General features: G+C 38.2%; 1 protein-coding gene across 7 annotated transcripts in view; it reads right to left on the reverse strand.

The window, feature by feature from the left end:
* Ddx4 (DEAD box helicase 4) overlaps nucleotides 1–14,390 on the reverse strand; it is a 54,301-nt gene that overhangs the window by 19,882 nt on the left and 20,029 nt on the right. For 4 of the 7 annotated variants that reach the window (XM_011244618.2, XM_006517524.4, XM_011244621.3 and 1 more), the window contains exons 7-15: nucleotides 10,624–10,683; nucleotides 8,108–8,209; nucleotides 7,131–7,211; nucleotides 6,567–6,623; nucleotides 4,585–4,632; nucleotides 4,444–4,491; nucleotides 3,951–4,093; nucleotides 2,994–3,146; nucleotides 2,402–2,556 (exon numbers count right to left, since the gene is read on the reverse strand). In XM_011244618.2, coding sequence (XP_011242920.1) covers nucleotides 2,402–2,556; nucleotides 2,994–3,146; nucleotides 3,951–4,093; nucleotides 4,444–4,491; nucleotides 4,585–4,632; nucleotides 6,567–6,623; nucleotides 7,131–7,211; nucleotides 8,108–8,209; nucleotides 10,624–10,683 — 847 coding nt within the window. The remainder of the gene's footprint in view (nucleotides 1–2,401; nucleotides 2,557–2,993; nucleotides 3,147–3,950; nucleotides 4,094–4,443; nucleotides 4,492–4,584; nucleotides 4,633–6,566; nucleotides 6,624–7,130; nucleotides 7,212–8,107; nucleotides 8,210–10,623; nucleotides 10,684–14,390) is intronic. The other 3 variants (NM_010029.2, NM_001145885.1, XM_011244622.3) reach the window with 1 other exon arrangement.

The raw sequence follows: 14,390 nt of genomic DNA on the forward strand, positions 1-14,390 counted from the left end.
AGACAGTTACACCAAAGAGCCTTGGTACTTGCTTAATGTTATCTTGCAACTTTTAATAGCTTTAGAGCAAAGGGCTCAAAACTCTAATTTTATGTAAGTTCTGGCAAATTACATGAAAATGGACTAGTTAATGACATTCTTCCTACAGTACATGAGTTATGAGAGTGATACTGTATAACTACTGCAGCCTTCTATTTGCTCTCTCACTAAGAACTTAATCTAGAGAACCAACTACCGTTTCCTAAGACAGTTAAGCATTGTTCTGGGCAGTCTGTACTGGATGGCTTTCTGTCAACTTGACACAACTTTAGAGTCATCAGAGAGTAGGGAGCCTCTGTTGAAGAAATGCCTCCATGAGAGCCAGCTGTTAGGCATTTTCTCAACTAGTAAACAATGGGAGAAGGCCCAGCCAATTGTGGGTGGGGCCATCCCTGGGCAGGTCTTCCTGGGTTCTATAATAAAGCAGACTAAGCAAGCTAGGGGAAGCAAGCCAGTAAGCAGCAGCCCTCCATGGCCTCTGCATCATTTTCTGTCTCCAGGTGCCTGCCCTGTTTGAGTTCCTGTCCTGACTTTCTTCAGTAATGAACAATGTTGCAGAAATATAAGCTGAATAAACCCTTTCCTCCCCAACTTGCTTTTTTTTCCTGGTGTCTCTTCACAGCAACAGAAACCCTAACTAAGACACAGTCCAACCAAACCACTGGACCAACCACTGCAAACTTGGCTGTTATCTCATACGAGACTACATGCCAGCAACACACAACAAAGCTGCCCCCCAATCCTCAGCCATCACAAAGTGAGGCATGATACAGATTGTTGTAACCAACTGGATCTTACAGTCATTTGTTAGGCATCAATAGATAACAATACCAAATGTTGGTTAAGTATATAGTTAAACTGAACTTCTCATTTGAGTAATAAAAATATACATTAGTGTATGCTTTAAAATAAATTCATGTTGTTATTAACATCAGTAACAAAAGCCACTCCACATGCAGATACTTAGAGAAAACCTGGGTAAAGTGGCACACACCCATACTCCCAGTTATTCAAAAGGCTAAGGCAGGATGATCACTTTAGCTAGGAGTTCAAAGTCAGCTTAAACAAAAAAAGCAAAGCTTCACCTCATAAAAATTAAAACCATAAATGTGTCTTTCTCTGTCTCTCTCTCTCCCTCGCTCCCTCCCTCCCCTGGCCCCACCCGTGTTTTCCTGTCACTCTCCCCTTAGTTTGGGGACAGGATTTCTCACTAGGCTGACTGCCAACGAGCTCCTGGGCCTTGCCTGTCTCAGTCTGACCCTCCAGTACTGAGTTAACAGAGGCTGTGCCAGCTTTACATGCAAAGTAGGGATCCGAACTCAGATCCTCATGTTCACAGAACAAACACAGTCATTAACCAAGCCACCTTCCCCAGCCCCCGTAAGATCTTTACACAGTAAGACATTAAATCTGATCGTATAAAAGTCGTCTTCTACACTGTTAAGCCAAAAGTAGGTAATTACCAGGGACATTCAAGGTCATTTTGTAAACTTTTCAAAGTTTTAAAAAATGTACTTATTTATTTGTATGTGTATGTGTGCTTGCATTATATATGTGCACTATATGTGTATAGTCTCAGTGGGGGTCAGAGTAAGCAATTAGAACCCCCAGAACTGGAATTAGAGGTAGTATGAGTCACTGTGTGTGTGCTGAGAACCAAACCTGGTGTTCTGCAAAAACAGAAGGTGCTTTTAACCTGAGTCATCTCTCCAGCCGCCCCATCCCAGTTTAAATATGCTGTATAAACTAACCAGAAAGGTCATCAAGACAGCCCAGCAGGTAAAGACATTTACCTGTAAGTCTGATGCTCTAGATTTCGTCTTTGGAACCCACATAGTAAAAGGAGAGAGGACACTTCCAAGTTCTTAGCTCTCTCAGTTATTTGAGAGAGGGCACACACACACACAAATAAATATGCATAAATAAATGCAGATATAACATATTTTTAAAAATTGCAAATAAAAAAAGCCAAGGATGGTGCCAGACACCTATAATCTGGCTACTTGAGAAACTAAGGGAGAATATCAATTTGAGACTAGTCTTGGCAACTTAGTAAGATCCCATCTCAAAATTTTAAAGGAATGTAGCTTACTGAGAGAGTATCTGCCTAGCACACGCAAGGGCTTTACAGTCAATCCTTAGTATCCAAAAAGGCAAGCTACTCAACACCAGTATTTTTAAATTTTTCTTATTTTTTACATGCTATCTAATTTTGTTTCTTCTAAAAATATAATAAACAAGATTATAAGAAAATACAGTTCATTCAATTATACTAAAAGTTTATGAGTATATTATTACATGAGGGCTTTCTCTCTAAGAACCGTCTGTCTCATGAGCGGCACTCCAGATATACTTTACTTACCCAAAAGAAAATTTTCTGGCTTCCAAGTAAATTTGGTTGATCAGTTCTCGAGTTGGTGCTACAATAATACACTCTGGTTCCTGCAGTTCTTTAAAGCGACTGGCAGTTATTCCATCCCGCATCATATGAGCCAAAATAGGCAAGAGAAAAGCTGCCTAGAAGTTAAATTGATTGATTTACAACTTAGCATTTTTGTCCCTGCCAAGAGCTAGGTCTACTTTATAGCCTTAAGACTTCCTTCCTTCTTGCTGGTAGATTTATGATAAAAACTTAGCATAACTTTTATTGCAAGGAATTAACTGGGTTTTCTTAGTCATGTTATACAATATAACATGTGTGATAAAATTAATCTAGCTCAACATATTAGTCTTTTAAGAAAATAAGCATATTTACGTATCTTGGACAGTGACAACATAAACACCAAGAAAATCAGAAATTAGAAGACCGTGAATCCTAATGATGGCTCAGATTATCTACAGATCTTCTAACCAGTAGAAGAGATTCAGGCTACTTAGGAAACACCAAAGTAAAAAAACAAAACTCAACAACAAACAGTTTGACAGAGAGCTGTCTATTTGGAAAGCAGACTTACAGTCTTCCCAGACCCTGTTTGAGCACAAGCCATCAAATCTCGTCCTGCTAATACAATGGGAATGCTGTACTTCTGCACAGGAGTAAGCTTAGTATAGCCAGCTTTAGCAATGTTGTTATTCAGTGTCTGACAGAGATTAGCTTCTTCAAAAGTCTAAACAGGAAAAGAAGTCAACAATTAAATGATAAATGGCAGACATCAAGTGCTCACCATTCCATAAACATCCTCTGTTGGAGGGAACCTTAAACTTAGATCCCACTTTATATAGCAATATACCCCACTATAAACATGCATTTTCATGACACTGTGAAAGTATTTCCCATAAACATTCCTTGTAAATACTTTTTCAGCCCTCATAAATCCTGAGACACAGAAAGCTCTGGTAAGTAACGAGTGCTTACTGTGAAGATAATTAACAGGCAATAGGAGATTTCTGCTATTCTCCATACAAAATCCCACCTCGAATGGCTGAAGAAACAGCTCAGCAGCTGAGAGCACTGGCAGCTCTTCCAAAGGATATGAGTTCAATTCCCAGAATCCACACAAAGACTTACAACAACCATCTGTAACTCCAGTTCTAGGGGCTCTGATGCCATCTTCTGGCTATTACAGCCACAAGACAGTCATGTAATACAAAGACATATATGCAGGCAAAACAGCCGTACACATAAAATCCACATCCTAAGAGCTACTTTTCTCACATATTTAGGATGTGAACATTTTGAGTATCTAGAAAAAGTAGCCTTTTCCATAAATTTAAACAAAGTTCTTAATATGGTATGGGGAATAGAGATGAATTCCAGCACTTCCTCTTTTGATACAGCAATCCAACTGAAATGGTAAGCAATGCCTCTCAACTGTCATTCAAGGATCCTCAGCATGGAAAAGGTAACCTTTATATTGATAGCAATTTCATCATACCATACATGTATATCAAGATAGAAATAATACACTGACCAAAATTGCCGGTGGTGCATCATGTCCAGATACTTCAACAAGTATGGTGTCATATTTATCAAAGTTTATGCCTGTCTGATAATGTGCAAAGATGGAGTCCTCATCCTCTGGTGGAGGAGGGGGTATATATGTCACTTTTGGACCTTGGGATGTAAATAAAAAATATAATTTACAAACTAGACGCACAAACAAGAGAAAATAACAAAAACAGACAAACCCAAATAGAAAATAACTGTTAAGATTATTAATAATTAATATTATAACTGTAATAACTACTAAGATTTTCATTGTGCAAATGTTTTTAATTTAACTAAAGTTTTAAATATTTTTTTTTTATTTTTTTGAGACAGGGTTTCTCTGTGTAGTCCTGGCTGTTCTGGAACTCATTCTGTAGATCAGGCTGGCCTCGAACTCAGAAATCCGCCTGCCTCTGCCTCCCGACTTTAGGGAAATGCAGTGCATACTCAGCTAGATAGTGCAAATACCAATGTACCTTGACTATCACTGCTTTCACCTCCTTCAGTTTCTGACTTCCAAGAATCTTAAAGGGATAAAACCAGAAAGACAAATGTTAACTGAGGAATAAAATAACAGTACTATAAAGATCAAAATCTTTTTCCAAAATAAAACTTACTCTTTCCAGAACCTGTTACTACTTCTTCATTTAAACCTTTGTAACCACCTATTAAAGAAATCCAGAGTGATAATCAATTATGACGCAAAGCTGGGCATGTCTTTACTCTCACTGAATTAAAGCAGAACGCATCTTTAAAGTCACTGCTTACAAGTGGGGTTAGAGGCTACAGGCACATCTCCATGCTAAGTGTTAATTTAATGTGCACAAGTCCTTGGGTATGTCAATCCCCAGCATGAGAAGAAAGGAGGGAGAGGAGAAAAATAAGATGGGAAAAAGGTAGAGAGAGAATCTTACACACTTTAAGGTTGTTTAATAATCAACATGATGGCTTTATGTGCAATGCAGACTGCGCTATGTCTTTCCTTAACCTATGAGATCTTTGCCCTGATCAGCAAGGAAATAATTTTCTATAAGAAACTAAAACTGTGTTGGGAAGTGCCTAAGACCATTTCAGCATCCATGATTCTGCGAGGACCACCCAGATTGTGGCCATCGTCATAGCTATGGTACTAAAGTGAATTACTAAGGAGCATACTCAACCAAGAAAGTGGGACATGATGAGTCAAGCTGCCCAGTCGTCTCGAATGGTGTTAGAGTTTTAACAACACAGTATTTACCAGAGCACTTCAGAGACTCATCCAGAATTTTCACTTGAAAGTTGGTAACTTCTGTACCTTCTGCCTAGCATATAGCATAAAATCCAAGACCCTCACAGAAAAAGGCAGTATTCAGCATAAACTACATAATATATTTAGGGCACGGTGATTTACTCTTATTGATTAAAAGAATGGCAATCTGTCCCAATTCCAAGTACTCCAAAGTTAGCTAAGCAATTCATCTGACTAGAGTAAGGGATGCAGAACCTTGGTTCCTTGTGACAAAAGACAGCTGAAGGAGGCGAGAATTAATCCTGGCTCGGTTTTGGGTACAGTCCATTATGGCAAAGCAGCCAGGGCTGCAGGAGCCTGAGGGAGATGGCCACATGCGCTAGCTGTGAGGGCACAGAGAGCAGAAGGCAGGCGGGCAGCTCACCCTGCTTTTCATTCGGTCGAGGATCCCAGGCTGTGGAATTGTACTGCCCACACGCAGCAGGGGTCTTCACACCTCCCTTAACCCAGTCTAGAAAATCCCTTATACACAAGGTTGGCTCCCAGGTGATTACAGATCTTGTCAAGTTGGCAATATTACCTATCCCTTGTCAACTTGACAGTTAAATGGATCACCTTTGAACTCCTGTCTTGTATCCCTTTGTCCTCTCTGACTCATGGCCAACTTATACTGCAAAATGCTTTGAGTCACACTTCAAAAGTCCCCATAGGCTTCTCAACTCTTCAATGTATCCAAGCCTCCTTCAGACAAGCTGTAAACATCAGGGATGATCTGATTTAAATGGATTTTTGTTCAATATTGGAAAACGTAAGAAGGCAGGGGCTTCAATACTTTGAATGCTTTTAGACTAATGATTTACCAAAACTCAAGTAACCTTTATTGATCTACTAATTTGAAAAGTATTTTAAATTTCATACAATACTTAAGTATTTATGCTCTGGGGAAAAACCTTTTTGAGAGTAAAGAAGTCACATTTTTTATCTTTCCTTTACTCTTAGATTATGAACGGAAAGGGGTATTTTAATAATTTGTACAAGTATCTCGATATTTAATATCTACATGATATCCCACTTGTGGTTATATTAAATATTTATTGATGAATTTTAGGTGATTTTCAGGTTTCCTAATATAAAGAGAACTCAGTGAGCACTCTTGTGCATGTGTTTACAAATGCTCCTATCATTTGTGAGTCTTACAATAGAATTGCTAGACCAGAAAGAAAATAACCTGATATTAAGGAACTTGAACAAGTCATAAAAAGTTCATAGTTATCAGGTGTGTAGAAACAGTAACAATTACTTTTATCCTAAAGAAAATAGACTTAGATTACAATAAATGAAAGCTGACAGAAGTCAGTCAAGTAAGCTCACCTCGACCACTTCCACTTCTGCTTTGGTAAGTGTCACCATTGCCTGTAAGACATTGCACTGCAACACATTAGAGGAAACACGCCTCCCGACTCCCCTTCCCCTCAGATACACAAGAGAAGAACTGTATTCAATAGTCACTCAACAGGATTCCTAGGCCCTTTGATTTTTTTAATTTAGAATTAATTTAAACTGTACCCCTTTTAAGGCATTTTCACTTGTAATTGTAATACACTTGTAATTTTTTTTTTATATTTCACCTCAAACCATACATATCATTTCCCCCTCTACCTCAGAAACTTTCTTTGAAACCAATGCAAGCCTTTTTTTCCTTCTTCCCAATAAATATCTACTGCCATCTCATACTGTCAGCCCACTCAGAAAAGGTAATTCATCGTGCACCACTGTTCTAAGGGAGGCAAAACTACACACGTGTATTTCTGCCTACATAACTAAGCCTCGGGGGAAATTGTGAGCTAACCTTGAGATATACTTAAACATGCCCTCTTGCTAAAAGCATAAAAACATATATGAATATCAAAGCTCAGTAATAGTTTCATTTCTCACCTGAATCACTTGCTGCTGGTTTCCTAGAACCAAAAAGGCCACCACCACGCTGTGTCCCCTGATCTTGGTCAGATTCACTATCTTTATTTGAAAGAAACAGAATTTGACTGTGTTACTTTTAACAACATTTTACTCCAAGCATGGTATTACAGGTTAAAAGATGTGTAAAATAGTATAACAAGAATCACAATATATATATTTTAAGTGTCACAGAAAGGATTTCTCTACAAATTATATACTTGAATTACAAATAACTTCCTCAAAATTAATGTTATTTTATAAATAAGTTAGGGTCAATGTTATCCCCAAACAAAAGTCTCCTCCCCAAAATGGGACTTTTATTGTGCAGAGACCACACTGTATTGTCTCACTGCCTGTTCACCAAAACATCATCCCTGCCCCACCTCCTACCATAATCTAACACTGTCAGCCCCACTCCCACCACTGCCAGTTTAACACTGTCAGCCCTGCCCTTCAGAGGCCTGTACAGTTTTTTAAATGAAGGGCAATTTATTTAACTTTATATATTTATTTAATGAGTATTGAAAATTTATCAGTGTCATTAGTTTACAAAATTACTATTGAGAGACACATGTATTCTATGTGATTTATGAAAAATAATACTTTCTTTCTAGAAACCGTTGGCTGTCAGACTTTGAAATAGAAAGCCATGTTGTTTGTGAAAGAATATATGAAGGGGGAGCCATACAGAAGACCACTCATTCATAAGGTCAGCCATAGTTTCCAGCCTCCAGGCACTTAGTAATATATAATGCTTTATAAAGACTTGGTAACTAACACAAACTTCTGAAATAAGTGTTCCAAGTTATTATTCAGTTACCCATGTTTCTGAAAATAGTGATACATGATATGGAGTGGTAACTTGTCTGCTACTCTACTAAAATATTCGTATCACAGCAACTTTTTAAAAACAATTTCCAACAAATGAACCCTTTCTTATGCAATCCACTACTAACTTGGTCTTCCTAGACCAAATCCTCCACGGCAGCCTCGGAAACTGCCTCTTCCCCCTCTTCTGAACGGGCCTGATGCTTCTGAATCGTTTCCATCTTGGCAGCCTGCACCAACACACACACAACAACAGCACAAAATAACAACAACAAAGGCATCTTGGAGACATGGTAATGGAATTTAACATTTGTATGATTCAAGTGGCTTTAATCTAAACTAAAGAATTGACTAAATATTTAATATTTAGATTAAATAATTTAATCTAAATTAAAGAAAACAGTTAAACTTTTCAAAAGTCACAACTGACTATAGATTATTCTCCTTAACTGATATAGATATTGCTATGACAAAAAAAGGCATTGAAGACTCAAAACTGAGTAAAAGACACATGTTGCTTGAATAGCACAGTAAGTTGTCACAACTACACCATTAGCTAGATTTCTACTATGTAGTACCAGATTAAATAAATCCAAGCTTATATTTGCCCCCTATAAAAAACTAAGATACTTTAACAAAATCCCAGAACTCAGGTCCATGTAAAGTCTCTTTCCTGTTACAAACGACAAGTGTGACTTCCTTTAATGCAAAGGTAGATCACTTTCAAATGGTAAAAATACATAGAAAATAATGTTTAGTTTATGCATTTGCTACTATTTATAACACAATAATTACTAAAATCCAAAATCCTATATGTTGAATTATTGACAGTAGATTTTGTATATTTTAAAATTTAAAATCTTTTAAAATAACACAGAGCTAAGTAAAAGTGCATTCATGGGCTAGAGATCTGGCTCAATTGCAGAATTCTTGCCTAGCATGTAAGAGAAGCTGTGCTTTATCCTCAGCACCACCAAAGACCAATCAAAGAAAATTCAAATTTAAGTAACTATTAGCTACCCTAGACCTTAATCTGTCAACTGTCTATATGTTAATTGTTATTTTCATTTAATAATTTTAAATTATTTACATTTTTTTAAAAAGTCTATCAACTTACTCGCTTTTATTTTATTTTTTAAATTCATGAACTTCTCTTTTTCTAAGCAGGAACTATTTTCATAAACATTGTCAAATAAGATAGCCAGGGCTACACAGAGAAACCCTGCCTCCAAAAAAGAGGAGGAGGAGGAGAAGGAGAAAGAGGAGGAATAAGAGGAGGAAAGGAAGGAAGAAGAAGATATATAAATTAATCTGACTTAAAGTTAACACAAAGATATTCACCATTCTCCAGAAAACATTCAGAATATTTAAAATGTAACAATCTTTCTATACAGTTGGTGTCAAAACCAAACCAAACCAAACCAAACCAAAACTGGTTGTAAGAAACAGGAAAGCTCCCAGGGACTAAACCACCAACCAAAGAGCACACACGGTGGGTCTCATGGCTCCAGCTGCATATGCAGCAAAGGATGGCCTAGTCAGACATCAATGGGAGGAGAAGCCCTCGGTCCTGTGAAGGCTCTATGCCCCAGTATAGGGGGATGCTGGGGCCAGGAAGCAGGAGTGGGTGGGTGGGTGGGTGAGCAGCGGGAGTGGGGAGGAGGATAGCGGGAGGGTATTTTTGGGAGGGAAAACCAGGAAAGGGGATAACATTTGAAATGTAAATTTTAAAAAAAATGAGAGAGAGAGAGAGAGAGAGAGAGAGAGAAGGAAAGGAAAGGAAAGGAAAGGAAAGGAAAGGAAAGGAAAGGAAAGGAAAGGAAAGGAAAGGAAAGGAAAGGGGACACAGCTCAGCAGGGGGAAGCCGGGGCACAGGGCCCAGCACTGGCTTTTTAAAACAAGCAATTCTAAAAGATGTACTTAATTTCTTATTTCCCCACTATCACATCTTTGCAGAATTATAAGGCTTAGGAGACAGACTTTCTTCAATGTGAAATTGAGTGACAGCTTTGCTAGAGAGGGAGGAGAGCCTGCTGTTCAGTCAGTCAGCTAACTATGTTACAGGCAAAAGGAGGGCTTCTCCCAAGTCACACCAGCATGGAGTTCCAAACAGGAAAGCCTTTATCACAGATGCACACTCTATCCTAATTCACTGGGCTTTCCCTTTCTCTTTTGCAGGTATTTCTACTGCTGTTTTAACAAGTCTCCCTATATATTCATGAAATATGGATGATAGTTGCTATAACATGTCACCTCATATTTGTTATAGGTAGAATTAACAAAGTGTAGTGAATTATCATGAGATCTGAACAAAAAATTGTGCAATTTCTTGTCTCTTCCAAAGATCTAATGACCTTTTTCAGAGACAAACACATTCTCAGTTATCTAAATTGTGACTGATCAAAACACCAGAAATCCCTCTTTTGTAAATTACGACATTCTTAAGATCCTTGGGAAGAACAAATCTCCAATGTCAGAACTGAAGAAGTGGAGCTACACATAGTCGCTCGTGTATCAGGAGCAAGAAGCATGTATCAACATATTTTTATTAAAGTTTTCATTACTTTTCTTTTGGCCCTTCTAAAGTCAGTTTTGTCCATTTATTTTTGTCTTATAAACAAATTGTTCAAAGCATTGTCCTTACCACCTCGCTTGGAAAACCCTCTGCTTCGAGTCTGATTATCTTCACAGTCATTATTAGACTCTTAAATAGAAACAAAGATGTGAATTGCATCTAGGTAATTTTAATGACATAAGAGCTAAGAACATAACTGTAACAAGAATAGTTTTCAAGTTGAATATAAACATTGATTCTTAAAATAATTTTACTGGGAACATAAAAACATTGCTCAGAGTAAATTCCCTATACAGTATATCTACGAATATCAATATTTAATGTAAAATAAATGATTGAGCACCCACTATTTGCTTACCACAAAGCTAGACAAAACAGTACAAAATGAAAAACGTCCACAAGTAAACAAATGGTTCAGAAAAGCATTCGTAGGCTATTAGAGACAAGTGACTGTTCTATTTAAAAATGTCATTTTCTATAATTTACCATTCTTAGCAATGCTAGACAGTTGTGCTTTCTTACATCCATGCAAACTTTTCCTCATTTTTCCTAATTAACTCAAATAACTCAACAGCTTTTCTGTTTTAATGTCAGTACAACTATCCTTTTAGGGCTTCTCTGAACAGTGGTATGAGGACCAATCACAACACTGATGGATACTCAAGTAAAATGGGTGAAAATAAATGTCTAAGCTCCATTCCCAGAGTTTATGTTCCTAGTGCTGAGTGGTAGCAAGGAATGCACAATTTTTTAAACTTTAAACGTTTTATATTATTAATATAACTCTAAGCTCTTCAGAAGTTCTAAAACAGCCTATTTGGGGAATACAGAGATAGCCTCAAGATATCTAGCACATGTCACTGGTGTCCAGTATTCAAGAACTTCAAACAGAAAGTCAAGTGACCAAACAGCTTATGGGCTATCATCTAAACTCCTACAGTACCTGTCTAACTAATATGTTTTGTTTTATATTTTTAAAAACATTATCCTGATAGCTAGCTGAAGGCCCCACTCCTTGACTATCTGAGCCTCAGTAGTCAGCATGTTTTATATTTATTGGTTCTTTGGGAGTTGTACATCATAGACCCGGAGCACATTTGCATCACATTAGCTTTCCTGTCCTCCCCCATACCCTTTTTACCCCAGGAAAAAAAAAAAAGTCCCATTTGTGTTCTCTATATATTCACGGGGGTATGGTCAAGCTCTCAGGGCTCTGCCCCCTAAATGGAGCTGAGACCTTTCCCTCCTGCATCCCTGCTGGAAGTCATTCACTGTGGAAGGTGAAACCCCAGCATCCTATTTAAGAGTTCTCTCTGATAGCTTCCTGTCTAGGCTGTTACTAATTTTTTGAGGGGTGTAGGAAGGCTTGAGGTAATGGTAAGAGTTGTCACAGAAACCTTCCATGTCTCTTTTGCAACTGTGCATCTGCAGTCATCGATATCACTGTAAAAGTAACTTATTTGCTCTTTACCGACTCGGATACAGTCAGCATGTATTCTGAAAAAGAGTCATCTAATGTGGGAGCTGAAAATCATGCAACTGCAGGAGTCAGTCCAGAGCAAGAGTGAGGCTGAGACTCGTCCAAACCCCAAAGCACTCCTCCTGAGACTGGCGGGAATAGGCCTGCTTGCTCCTTGCTCTGGGCCAGCATGTTCCAGCGCACATAAACCTTGCATCCCACACCGCCTCCATCCCTGAGGGTAGTCACATAGCCTGGTGGTCAGTTTCCAGCTTAAACTTCCTCTCCCTGTAAGGACATGTCCAGCTAACATGTGGATTTCCTCTTCATGCAAATGAAGCATTCCTAACACCTCAACCCCAGTCAATGATACACACACACCCCAAAAAACCTACCCACTCCCCAAGGTTTATATAATCCTTATTTAACCCCAAATAAAGAGAGCTGTTGCCCTCAAAACTGTCTGTGGAGAAGGCCATTTCTTCTGCACCCACACAGACCAGGTCCCTCTAACCCACCTAAGCCCAGCTAAGCTTAGTCCCTTCGAGTCCAGCCCCAGGGTACAATGATGCCTGGATATCCAGAGTGGGACAGCAGACCCAGGCCAGCAATCAACACAACTTTCTTGAAAAGAAGATTTAAGAAAGAGAATTGGGGAAGAAAGTATTTTTAGACTCTGAGATAGAGGTGAGAGCTAACTCATACTACTTTAAGAAAAATACCGTATAAATCAGTTTAGGATATGGATGTCTTTTTGTCATTCTTTTTTTTTTTTTTTTTTTTTTTTGGTCATTTTAAAACATAATGGCATTAGGCAAACTTGGATGAAAACCAATTCTATACTATATTTTAACTTCTTGTGAATATAACCATTTTAGAAGTAAGTTTAAGTTTAAAATAAAAAGTTACCTTTGTGGATCTAGAAGATAAAGAGAGTAAAAATGAAATTAAGTAAAATTAAATAGTTATAACCTAACAATTGCATAGCGTGTAAACAATGTCCTGCATAACCCATGCAACTGGCACTGCTCTAAAGGGATAACTCATTCATGCACTCTCTCCTTTCTGCCTTTCTATGTCACAGTCTGACTACATTTGCCACAATGGTCATAAACTCCTAGGCACAAGGATATTCTTATTTATTTTGTTGTGTTGCATTTGTTCTTTAAGACAGAATCTCTCTTTATAGGCTAAACTGTCCTAGAACTCTCTATGTGGACCAAATTGGCCTCAAATGAATAGAGATCCACCTACCTCTGCCTCCCAAGTGCTGGGATTAAAGAGATGAGACCCAAGCTTGGCCTGATCTTCTTAGTGTTCCCTGAGCTAGGACCAGAAGACAAGCTATCACACCCAGTTTAGTTTTGCTGTACTAACTTTAACTCTCAGAAAAACCTTGTCCAGCAGCTATAATCCTCATCTTATAAACAGAGAAAAACAATTTTTAAAAAGTTAAATACCATTTTTAAGGCAACACAACCACCATGAGGATGATCTGGGTCTTAAATTTCAGGCATTCAACTCCAAAATATGTGGTCCTTAGGATTACACTCTACCAAGCGAGACAGAGCCATAAAGCACTGGCTGTGTCACAAGCACACCTTGCAACATCTAAACATCTTGCTCGGTCATCTAAAACCCATTCCTGGATTTGTCTACACCTGCAGGACTGAAGGAACTTGATCCATATGTGCCATTTGTCTTCGCTGAGAGGAACAAAGAAAAAAAACAGAAATAGACAAAAGCAAATTCCATTTTTGAGAAAGCACTCTTTAGCATAATGAAAACTTGGAATTTATGCTCTGCTGTTATTTGATCTCCCACTGCTAGAAAGGATTCAACTGGGAGATGTAGAAACTTTGTGTTTAGATGGAAATTATCTTGATTATGATGATGGTTAGGTTTCATTGTTGACTGGATTCAGAATCATGTAAGACCACAACTCTGAGTATGTCTGTGAGACTGTTTCAAGAGAAGAGAAGAGAAGAGAAGAGAAGAGAAGAGAAGAGAAGAGAAGAGAAGAGAAGAGAAGAGAAGAGAAGAGAGATCCACTCAACCCCCATGTGGCTCTCACTACCCCATGCGCTAGAGTCCTGAAGTGAATAAAAATGACAGGAAAGGTGATCTGGGTGCCTCTCTGCCCCCCCCCATTGTATGTGCAACGGAACCAGCTATGTCCCACTCCCTCTGCCATGCACCCCCATGACAGACTATTGCCTTCTTGGAATAAATTTCCTTAAGTTGCTTTTATTACAGTAACACAGAATAACACAGAAAACACAATATAACCAGTAAGTAGGTTAAAAATTAATAGGGTAAAACAAAAGTATTCAAAACTAAAGAAATCTTTAAAAGTTTTCCTCTTGAACACTAATTC

The sequence above is a fragment of the Mus musculus genome, chromosome 13 (genome assembly GCF_000001635.26).
Source record: "Mus musculus strain C57BL/6J chromosome 13, GRCm38.p6 C57BL/6J".
In the NCBI taxonomy this organism is placed as follows: Eukaryota; Metazoa; Chordata; class Mammalia; order Rodentia; family Muridae; genus Mus; species Mus musculus.